This window comes from Carassius gibelio, chromosome A21 (genome assembly GCF_023724105.1).
Source record: "Carassius gibelio isolate Cgi1373 ecotype wild population from Czech Republic chromosome A21, carGib1.2-hapl.c, whole genome shotgun sequence".
NCBI lineage: Eukaryota > Metazoa > Chordata > Actinopteri > Cypriniformes > Cyprinidae > Carassius > Carassius gibelio.
Window position 1 is genome coordinate 19780465 of NC_068391.1, and position 12262 is coordinate 19792726.

The window sequence follows — 12262 nt, forward strand, 5'->3', positions numbered from 1 at the left end:
AATTCCGCTCCATCTAACGTCACACAGAGTCATACTCGAAAAAAACTTTCCGAAACTTGTGACAAACCGGAAGGAGTATTTTTGGAACAGAAATACTCCTTCAAACGTACAACTTAATTTTTGAAACTTTGTCCATGTTTAGCATGGGAATATAACTCTTTAACAGTGTAAAAAACTCATGAAATAGCATTTCACCCCCCCTTTAAGCACAAACACTGAAACTGATTGAGAACTTCAAATATCAGACTCGCAGTAAACAAATCAAATGTAATTAAATGGACATAGCAGAAGATCAAAGAAAGAATTATAACCACTCAGACTCGTTGCTTATTAAGCAAGAAACTAACACCAACAATAACATCAAAATCATTTAATACAATGTATAACATGGAATATACTGCAGTAGATGTTGATTTCATATGCTGGAAATTGTAATATTTGGGATAAATATTGGTATAGTTCTTGCAAAATGTATAATTATATAAATTCTCCATACAGCTTGTGCTATATTAAGTATTCTAAATCCATACAATCATCCCCGGAACAGACTGAAATATAAGTCATTAGTCACTGAAAATCTCCAGAATTACTGATCTGATTTGTCTCGATCGGTGGTCAGTAAACTACTGTGAAACTAGTTTTTCTTGAGACAGGTAGGTTTGTACAATAAGTGCTTTCTGAAGTCTTATAAGCCATGCAAGGAATAAAACACAAAATTTAAGGAGGATTGTATTTGAGAAGGACTGTAGACTGTTGATGCAGGAACTCTTCCACAACACACACAGTGTTCAGAATCCCAGCTGTTCCTCTCATCGCCCTCTGTCCATCTCACAATGTTTGTTCCTGTCTAACCTCTTCTCATTTTTCTTCTAGAAAAGGAAGTCCAGTTCCAGCACCCAGCTGATGGTGAGTGTGAAACAGGCTCCATCCTGTTGACAATCTGCCACAAACTGGCAACCCAACAATGAGTAAAACATGGCTGCCATGGAGCTGGACTTTCTTTTTGCTGTTGTTGATGTTACATCACATTTGTAAAGTTGATAGAAATCTGACTCCTTTATTGTTGCAGGACCGAAACTGCTGACTTAAAGTCCTCTGATTTTCACCAATTCTTTCTTTCTCAAAGGCACAGGAGAAAATAGCCGGTCAACTCTGATCACGCTTTCTGTGATCTTGGCTTTGAAACTAACAATACAAATCCTGAATCTCAATGTGTCATTTACAGGAATCATCAGAGAGTACCAACACCACAATTGAGGATGAGGACACTAGAGGTGAGACTGATTTCTGATTCTAGGGATTCAGAGCACTTCACATTTCCTCCTGACACAACTTAGCAGTAGCTCCCTGTCAACAATGTGTTCATCTGAATTAAAGGGATGGAAATTTGCTGTTAATTTACTCATTTCCACAGAAATTAAAAGTGACACCTGTATAGTCAAATCTACCACAGTCTATGTGTATCTAAAGAGTATTAAATGTGTATCTCTCTGCTTTGCAGCAAGGAAGCAAGAAATCATCAAAGTAACTGAGCAACTCATTGAAGCCATCAGCAATGGAGATTTTGAGAATTACACGTGAGTTTGGGGACCATTTTATTTTCATCCAGTCTTTCACCTCCCACATTTGCTAAATATGAATGTACTGTAGTGGACTGGCGACGGTTTTGACACTTTTTTGCTTTATCATCTGTAAAGGCCTGTTCAAGGATGATAACTTTTACTAATTGTTCTTGTTATATGAGAATAGGGGAGTCCACACCACAACGATTACACAAATAATGACAGACAGGCATTATATCATTGGAATCATTTTCAGAGCAATTGTTTTCCAGCTAATGAGTGATAAAAACATTGACAGCCAACCTACGTATAAAGAGTTCAAGCATTTAAAGCAGCAGACAACATAACTGCAGTGCCTGCTTATAATAAACAGAATGTTATGTGTGGATGCAGATATTGTTACTGTTCTTTGTATGAACAGGCATTACTTCAATAGATTTTTTGCACACCAAGTTAATGGTGAAGTGACTAAATGGCTGATAGTCATTATAATGATCTGATTCAGCATGATCCAAGAAATCCATTGAGCCATTGTGATTTTAGGACAAACAGTCTTTTGAACAGTAGATGACGCTGTCATAAAACTTGCAGATGGAGCAAATGGCCTCCTGTCATGTCTATCAGGGAACGAGTTATCATTCCAGATATTCCTCATAGGAAGCTTGTTCATTTCGGCTTCTCCTCTCAATCTGAATGCTGGTGTCTCCTATAGGCTGATTATAAAATGACATTTTAAAGAGCTCCTCAACCAGTTATCATCATAAGAATTCATATTTCCTAGGATCAATAATACGATTAAAGCATGTATATATCACCATCCTGGAATGCAATAAAGAATTTATCTCTGGAAAACAACATGTCAAGGTATTTGAAGACAAATTAGTTAATGTCAAGACTACATTAAATATGATATACTATGTTTGTGTGCAGGAAGATGTGTGATCCCAGTGTTACAGCGTTTGAGCCTGAGGCCCTGGGAAACCTGGTAGAGGGGCTGGATTTCCATCGCTTCTACTTTGAAAACTGTAAGATGCAACTTGTACCTGTATTCTAAATCAGAAACATTCTGCCTAGTTCAATTTTACCTCAAGATTTTTATCATGCTGATTGAAAAAGAGCATGCATGGTTTACAATACGTGCATATTGTCTGATCCATAATATGTGGTGTTTCTAATTTGTCAAAGCAGAATGTTATGTGGTTTAATTGTGACATCCAGACAAAGATTTAGAATCAGTTTGTTCAAAGTACAAAAATACCCACCCCTGTATCTTGGCAACTGTACACTTTGACTGCGACCTTGTATTTTGGACATATTAAACCATGCAAATCATTTAGCGTAATATAATCCTAAATTGGTAAGACAATACTGTGGGGTAAATTGAGCCAGCATTTTAACTTATCCGACCATAAACACTGAGGTTAAGTGAAATCTCTGAAGTATAAACTGGTACTTTAATGTGATATTACACAGCTGGTAAATAAGTCATATTGAAGCCTATTTTTCCACTTGAGAGTCCATTTTTATTAGCCTAAGAAAAAAACTGATTACTCAATTGTCAAAATAATCACTTGATTACCTGATCACCAAAATAATCTTTAGTTACAGCCCTAGATTAGTTAAAACACTTCAAATTACAGCTGCAATGTTTTGCATTTTGTGATTAAAACGCAAATAATTTCTTAAAAATAGTATTCAAATATTGCCTCATTCTAGTGTTTTGGCATATCCCTTGTGTCCATGTGTGATGTAGCTCATAATTTTCCAAGTGTATGTTATAGCTTTTATTCTTCAGGTCGATCATTTAGGCCCGATCCATGAAAAAAATAAAAATAAATAAACAAAAAAAATTAGTTTGAATAAGGAAAGCGATAACTTTGCCATAGTATCCTTTCAAATGTTTAAGTTGCCACGGTCATTGCATGATTTGCATGTGCTGCAGTCCCTGAAAACAAAAAAGGAGCACTTGAAAAGTCCTTGAAAGTCATAGAATTTCACTTTGTTTTATCTGTACGAACACGGTTTAAAATTTCACATGGGTTTGAATCAGATTCAGTAAGATGCTCAGTTAACAGCCAGATGCTACGGCTTACCCTTTGACTCGGGTCAACTTACCCCTAACCTGGGGCAAATTGCTCCATGGGAACACTTTTTTTAATAAGCCATATTTTAGAACCCTTTGTCATACTGTAGATGCGTTCTGATCATTAAAAATGTTTCCTGAAATAATTTTTTATAATTTCATTGGCCTCATTTTCCCTCATCTTAAGGACTACATTATAAAAAAATGGCTCTTTTTACCCCACTCTGCCATAATGCATCACCATTTGTTGAGTCATAGTAGCCATTTATTTCTTGGATTAAACTCACCACATCTAAACCAAAGATATTTGTTAAATTACACATTTTTTTTAAAATAGACATTTATTATAACTAACATAAATGACTGTTATGCACTCTTAGAAAAGTAAAAAAAATATATAAATAATAAAGCTCAGTGTGCAGTTAATGTGTAGGAGTTTCTTTTTTTCACTATTTTTTACTGCATTAAATTGTATTGTATTCAATTATTTATTGCATTTTGTTTTAGCATCTGCCTTTTTTATTATTGTGCTGATGATTCTGTAGTTTTAGAGTTAATGGAAAACATGCTGAAAAAAATTGCAGTAGAAATAATTTTCACTTAGAAAACGTTAATAAACATCAATTAATTAAAAATAAAATGCAAGTAACATTTAATCATTGACCTATAGATATTTTGAAGTAACAAGACTGTAATACCGTTGTTTTCTTGTAAAAAGCTCTTCAATAACCTTTTTATCTGTGTACTGGTAATTTGTCTGGTTAATGGAAGATGACTTCAGAGTCCTTTTAGGCAAGCTGTATTCTTTCAATCTTTTCCCACATCAAAGTTCTGCGTTGAAAGGTAGCGCATTGTACCACTATCCCAAATAATAAAAATGTATTCTAAGAATGTTTTGCTGATGTTCCCATAATTTTTTTTTCTTCAAATGCTTTAAAAACTTTTTTTTTTTCTAGGTTATCTGAATGTAAGAGGAAACATTATCAGAATGTTCAATTTTTGTTCATTTTGCAAACGTTATTGGAACATTACTTTGAATTGTTTTTCGAAATAAGTAGTAAATAGTGCACCATTTAAAAAACATTAGATACAAATTTTATTTAAAAAGTGTTTCATTAACTCTTTCCCCACAAGCTTTTTTTTTTTTATTTGCCAGCCACCGCCAGCGATTTTGATGATTTTCACAAAAATGTGATGGCCTACAGTATATTTTGCTGTGTGAATATTTGAATATGCAATACACCAAAATAAAGATCAGAGCCTATACTTTTAAACAAAAATAATGTGCTTTATTCTAGCTTAAAGTATTATTTTTTTATTATTATAATATATTCAGTATGATTATCAAAGCATAAATCCACGTGTGTTTTTGTTCGGGAGGTTTTGTACTCGTTCAGGAGGTGTGTTATAGTGCCCCCGAGTGTATAACAGTGAAAACACAAACGAAAACGTTGTCTTCTAAAAGATGACATCAATGGTGGGTAAAGAGTTAATGATGTTTTGTGCTAACATTATGAGAACATTATTCAAGACCCGCTAATGGTGAACAAATGCTCTGTTAACGTTACTGCAAGGACGTTTGCTCCTTACATTGAGAGAACCATGCCAGACCTTCCCTGTCTGCTAGGATTGCGACACCTCTCTAGCAACCTAAATATTTGTGAAAATGTGAATTTTGTGTTTTATAAATTTTTTTGACAGTGTGGTCAAAGAACAGCAAGCCGGTTCACACCACCATTCTGAACCCTCATATCCACCTGATCGGCGAGGACGCCGCCTGCATTGCCTACATTCGTATCACGCAGTATCTGGACACAAATGGAATGCCATGCACTGCCCAGTCAGAGGAGACACGGATCTGGTATCGTAAAGACGGCAAGTGGCAGATAGTCCACTTCCATCGCTCAGGCTCTCCATCTGCCATCACTAAATAAGAGACTCAGGTAATAAATCGAAAAATGAATGATCATTTATTATTATGCACAAATATGATGTATGCAGAGACAGATTAAACGAGTTATAAATGTAACCATATTTCTTAAAACTTTATATTATTTAAAAAAAAAATTAAACTTTAAGATGACAGTATTTTGTAATTTACTTTATTCAGAACTCTTCATACAGTGTCAGCTAAACTGTAGATATATTTTTTTTTTTCAGTACAAAATGCATTTAAGATATTTCAAATGACATGAATTATTTTCTCACTCAAACACAACCACTGCCAAACCTCTACAGGTCCATTTGGACATACATACTGCTAAGCTTAAGTTCAAAACCTTACATAGCAATTTGCTACAATTCTACAGTAACATATACAATGCAAATCTTTGCCCTTAGCTACTTATAGTTCATGCTATCAAACAGATCTTCTACACACTCGAGCTCTGAGAATCATTTAACTCAGACATGACGAATTCAGTGAGAACAGCTACACAAAGACCAGTCCAATTTGTGAATTAACCATTCAGTGCAATTTGTGAACATACAAATGTGTTCCCACTAAGGGCACACGGTAATGAAGAAGAAAAAATAGGATAAAGATTATTGTGCTCTCTGTGTTGCACTCTCCTGAAAAACATTTACCCTCTCCTGTCAGAGTTCTGACAAACTGTACTTTGAGTTCAATTTTAGTAAAGTCAGATAAAAAAAATAAATAAAAAAAAAAGTAAAAACTTTTTTTATTTTTATCTGTACTTTATCATAGTAAAAAATTATATTTGGCTGACCAATAAAAGGTGTATTTATTTAATCAGGGACAGTACACATTAATGATACATAATTAATGTACAGTAAAATGTGAAAGATTTATCTGAGGTGGCTAATTTTCATGCATAGTCCCTCTCCCGGGACAGATTGATATTTAAAGAAAAGAATTGTATAGTGCTACGTGAATACAACATTTTTAACACTAAAATCCCTTAAAAAAATAAATAAATAAAAGTTAGAAAAGTTTTAGAAAAACCACAGTGACGTTTTGTATCATTTAATTCTGGTGGGAGTCTATTCCAGTCGAAAGATAACATACCCTTTGCCCACCAAAGCCGATGTTGTTCTGAGTGGCTTTGAGGGCAATGCCGGGGCCTTCAGAGACGCGCGCCGGGGGACATATAGCTCGCGAGCGTCTGTTCTACCCGGGGCATCGCTCTGTAACCATGCTCTCCCATCCCCACCACATTTCCATAATAGTCAGATGAGGGGATGTAGAGGCGGGCCGAGAATAGAAAAATCAACCTCCTCGGAGGAAGAGAGGCGGAGTGTCGACCCCTCTCCCTGAGTGGAAGGAACCGCTGAGCATGCTTCCGACTCTAGGGATTGGGTGCCGGATCTGGCGGAAGTGGAAGGAGATAGGGAATCGCCTGTCTCCATTACCTCCACCAAATCCACTTGTGAACCCCACGAGCGCAGCCGCCGGTCTGCCTTGGCAGAAGCGAGACCAGCACCGCGGGGAACGCTGGCGAAGGCCCCCTCCTCGAAGAGGGCCCTCCGGGAACGAAGCAGCCGCACCGACATACGCTCACAGTGCGGGCAGTCGCCCCCCTCGAGAGCCGACTCAGCATGCTTCGAACCCAGGCAAACCAGGCACAGGCTGTGTGTATCCCCACCCATTATATATTGCGGACAGGGAGGAAAACACAACCTATAACGCGATTTGGAATCACCATCAGAATGCTTAACTTTCGCCTTGCTCTTTGGCATGTCTAGGATCTCTAACTGGACAGACAACAGTTTATAAGACTCACAAGACAAACAAATGACATTCACACACACAGAGTGCTTGCTGAAAGACGCGAAGCTGATGCCAGCTGCGCGGCACGTGCTCTTATAGCTTCCTGGTCGCTTACATCACCCCGCCTGTGACGTCACGCTCTTCCATTGGACTGATTACAAATGATATTCAGAGTCGCTCACGCTGGGCGCGTTCCCCAAAGCGCATTTGACGCAGCTTGAGTTCCTGAAGAGGAACCAATAAAATCCATTACAAATAAGGCATTTGTTGCATCCAGTGGGGATATAATTACTGATTATAATGATTTATACTGTGTTTTTAAGCGTTGTGTTGTGTATCACGCTGCATAAACAAAACCATGTCTGCATTTGTGATCTGAGAATCAACAAACAAGCCTTTTCTACTGCTCAAAACTCGCATTTGAATCATCATTGGCAAATTATTTAAATATAAATGATGTACTTACAGGCTGTGAGTCAGAAGCGAAAGACTGTCCTTGCAATGTTTGAACTGCCCAACTTTACAAAATTAGCATTTGTGCCACAGACGCATTGCAGGCTACTAGTTCAGGAAACAGTCCTCATCCTCATCCATAGTTTCGATTTCGCATTGAAACACAGAGACAACAGAGAGAATAAGTTGGCTTGTTTCTTTGTGTTAACATTTGGGCAGTGTTATGCAATTCTTCCCACATAGTAATGCAACCTTTGGCTAAAAGTTTTTAAAATGAAAAAAAAAAAATTGACTACGCCACCTGGGTAATTTCTTCACCCAGGAAAATAGGCTAAACCCAAAAGAAGAATTAAACCAAAAGAAATTACAATAATATGAAAGACCCTGCTGGTTCGGATGGGATTAAAGACAGAGACGTGACTTTCCAAAAATAGTACAATTTTTTTTTTGCCAAAAACTATTTACTCTTAAAAGGTTCTAAAATACCATTTACAGCTTACCAGTTATTTACCCACAATTGTTAAGAGACTAGATTAAATCCACTTTAATAGAAGGTACAAACCACAGAAAAATCAATTATCTCCTTTTTTATATCAATCATAAAGCTGACGGACTGTCCTGTATCAGCATATTTCTGCCCTCAGTTAGTTGCACGCTGTCCGCCAATTTCTCGTAAACTATGCAGGCGTTTTATAAATGGATGTAAACGTGAACATAAGAGTCTTCATTTTTTCCCAACATTGAGACATAGCACGCAGTGGATTAGCTAAGATTTTTAATAGCAATGCACCACCGAATACACAGAAACCAAAAGAAGGGGGCGGGATGAACAGTAACTCATTATCATTTAAAGAGAAATGCACCGAAACAGGTCCCTGTGAACAGAGCTGTTTTTGACAAGGTATAACGGGTGTTGTTTTACATTACATTTATTCAGTTAGCTGACGCTTTTATCCAAAGCGACTTATGTCAGAGGTCACACACCTCTGGAGCAACTAGAATTTAAGTGTCTTGCTCAGGGACACATTGGTGTCAACCAGTGGATTCAAACCCAGGTCTCTCCGACCAATGGCATGTGTCGTATCCACTGCGCCATCACCACCCCTAAACCCCATAAATAGGAATTTTAATTAAAGTATCTTGCAGACCCTAAAGAATCATACCAACTTATGGAAAATGGGCATCTAATGTCCCCTTTAAGCCATTTTAAGTGTTAATGGTTTTCTACGACAGGCTTTGCGAATTGCGTTCATATTCTGTTGTTCTGTGGCCACAGATTTGTGGGTCTTGTCTTTTTCTCCTACAGGTGACTTATAGTACTAAATTACATTTAATCGTTTAATCGTTTAAACATTATTGTCTTGACCAAATCGATAATGTTGAAAAATGTTGAGAGATTAAAATAACGCGGAGACACATTTAGCTGTATACCCAAAAATTTTGTATCAAATAGGTGTTTCGTCCACACGGATCCGGCGTTTTGGGAGAGTGAAACCGATATATTTTTTAAACCAGGATAAATCTGAAAACGCAGCCCTTGAGTATTTGTGTAGATAGCGATTCCATATATTTTCTGAAACGATGGCGTCATCAGCCTACGTCTCACCCCTAATCAGACACTGAACAAATACTGAACGATTGTCTTTTTATTAACTAACAGTAACACATATTAAGAAATGTATTGTTCCATGTTCGTTTGTATTACTGCACGCAAGTATAATGTGTATAATCCAAGCTTTCTCAGTTTTTAGTGCATCTCATGTATACTACATCATTTTGTATCGATTTCGTGGTTTCGTCTGGACACAGATATTTCTTGAGTCGAGGAGAAAAAAAAGATTGGAAAGGAAAAGCTCTGGCTTTGTTTTGACTTGCTCTGTAACATTTTGCATTCTGAACTTGCTTTCTTTTTCTGTCTTAGTTGAAAATACCAGAGCTGCAGGATCACTGGCTTGAGGATGTACAAGCTCCCGGCTTCTCATCTCATTCCTTGAACTTCATTGGCCCTCTGCTTTACAGTGTCATCACATTCACATTAGCATTTATTCTCATTGCTCAGAACACTTCTTTATGGATAACTATGATGAAGCCACTTTGCTGTTGCAACCCTGCTGTGTGGAATGTAATTTTTTTGTTTTGTTTTTAGTATCTTGGTTATATTTACAAAATTACCCACCATGTTTTTAACCATAAGTGCTACATTTGCAGATATTTGACACAAATTAGACATTCGGGACAACTACTACATTCCAAAAGAGATCCCGTTTCCTGTGTTTAATAAAAACCACAAGGATACCAGTTAGACATAGTCTTTCGAGCTCTATCTTGCGCCTGTTTGAAATCTGATTGAAATGGATCTCTGTTATTTTATTGTCTACCACTAAACAGAAATATTGTTTATAAATCTGAAATACTGTAGAACTCCTAGGTAAGAATACAGTAATGACGTTTCCTGTGAATGTCATCGGACAGATATCAACACAACTTGTCGTCCACTGCCCGATTTCCAGACAATCACCATTGAACATTTTCTAGAAAAAGCACAATGAGCAAAAGTGAATTTCACTTAGCCCTTGAAATCAAAGCTACATCGATGGCTCAAAACACACACACAATCTAATAAACCCACATGATCCGCACTGCAAGAACAGATGGATCAAGGGGGCTGAGCAACCCACTCAATGAACAGTTGCTTAAAGTTAAAGCTGGCGCTGCTGGTGGCAGTGGAAGAGTAAATGCATGCGAGAGCGTCTTTCTTTCTGCCGTACAGGGTTTTCAGATCCGGGTCTGGTGTGGTGTGCTCAGAGCACTTTGATAAAGTTCTTCCAGTAGAGCTGGTGTATTTGTTCTTCCTTTTGTATTTAGGATTCAGGGATTTTTTCTTTTTATTACAAAAGGAAGTCTCTGGAAGCAGCTCTTAAGGGTGTGTTTGATGTCCGGGCTTATCTTCTAATCAAATTCAATGGAAGCATGTTTTGCTGGAGAGGGAGCTTTCAATAATCAGTGTTGATGTGTTTATCTACTGATGTCTTTTTAAAATGCTCTATTTGCTTGATCAGTCTTACTGTGACGGTCAACAAATGTACATTCATAATTATTAACATGAACAATCAAAATAATTCAAACGAGAAAGTGGACATTGCTGACTCTACATCGTGATGCTCAAAACGATTTGAACTTGTTGATATTGTATTCAGACTATTGCTGGTGAATGTTTGTTATCTGCAGAGCAACTGCATCTCTGTATTATCTAAACATTTGTAAGGTATATTAAAATGTTTTTCGTATCTAATATGCACGGGTTAATAACGTGTGTTCATATTTACTAAACCAGTTACGTTTTTATTAGTAAAACTGTATGAGCTTAGTCAGATTTGTCAAAAATTGCTTCTCGATTATTAATTTGTAAAGCAGGAATGTTAATGTGATGGCTGTATGCACGAATTTTATGTTGATTCATTTTATCAAACATTTTGCCATGGCTGTATAAAAGCTGCTATTCATCCGGTTGGATCGACAGACAACAAACTGTAATCTTTACTATTCTTTTTTTTTTTTGTTATATCTAAATACTTTTAGGCTACTTGTGGCACATTTAACAAATATCCATTCTTAATATTGAATTATTATTCAATTGTCATTACAGATCCAAAGTTTTCCTCTTCATTTTCACATTATTTAACTCTTTAGACATTTGAAATTGAAAGAAATAAAATGCATGTCTTCTAGTTACGTGGTTGATTGTAAACGGCTACTGAAAGAGAGTTGCTTTCTGGCCTCTTTGATGTTTTTGTCTTCTTTATGGTTTCAACACGGTTTATGAAAGGCCTAATAGCATCTTTTGATAGTTTTTGACGTATATATATATACTGTGTTTTGTTGAGGCATGCTATTTTTATTGTTAAAAAGTGGGTGGGTATGATATTGTTTTCTGAGTAAGATGTACTTTTTGCAGTTTGGCTCTAATGCAACCGGGCTTATAAATAAAAGTGCTTTACAAAGTGTTGTAGCTGTCATTGCGTATTTGTTGCAGATCATCTTTAAAATTCTCTGTTGGTGACACATTGTGAGAAGTGCGAGTTGTTATCAAAGTCAGCATGAAACGGGGTTACACTTAATGATGGGAGACACACAAAGATGTTTAATGTCAATGCAGTGAATGTGGGCTTCTATATTTTATTTAATTTAATATTTTGTATCTGTAGAGGATTTATGGTACTAAATTATATATATGGAATAGATATAATCCATTTATTACCTGTAATCACGTTTTGAGCATAGACCTGATAATTAAATTTCCAAATGAAACGTTGAATGCTTTAAGTTCAGTCTCTTTTTGAAGAAGACACCTCACAGATTATTGCTGAAATGAGTTTAAAAAAAAACTAATGTGAAGAAGAAAAAAGTTCTAGAAATTTAGTTTCTTTTTTTATT

General features: G+C 36.5%; 1 protein-coding gene across 2 annotated transcripts in view; it reads left to right on the top strand.

The window, feature by feature from the left end:
• Window positions 1–11833, top strand: part of LOC127942234 (calcium/calmodulin-dependent protein kinase type II subunit alpha) — a 46719-nt gene extending 34886 nt beyond the window's left edge. Inside the window, exons 14-19 of one of the 2 annotated variants that reach the window (XM_052537925.1) lie at window positions 874–906; window positions 1226–1274; window positions 1502–1577; window positions 2493–2587; window positions 5347–5588; window positions 9750–11833. In XM_052537925.1, coding sequence (XP_052393885.1) covers window positions 874–906; window positions 1226–1274; window positions 1502–1577; window positions 2493–2587; window positions 5347–5579 — 486 coding nt within the window. In that variant the 3' untranslated portion in view covers window positions 5580–5588; window positions 9750–11833. The remainder of the gene's footprint in view (window positions 1–873; window positions 907–1225; window positions 1275–1501; window positions 1578–2492; window positions 2588–5346; window positions 5589–9749) is intronic. The other variant, XM_052537926.1, reaches the window with a different exon arrangement.
• Window positions 11834–12262: the final 429 nt, after the last annotated feature.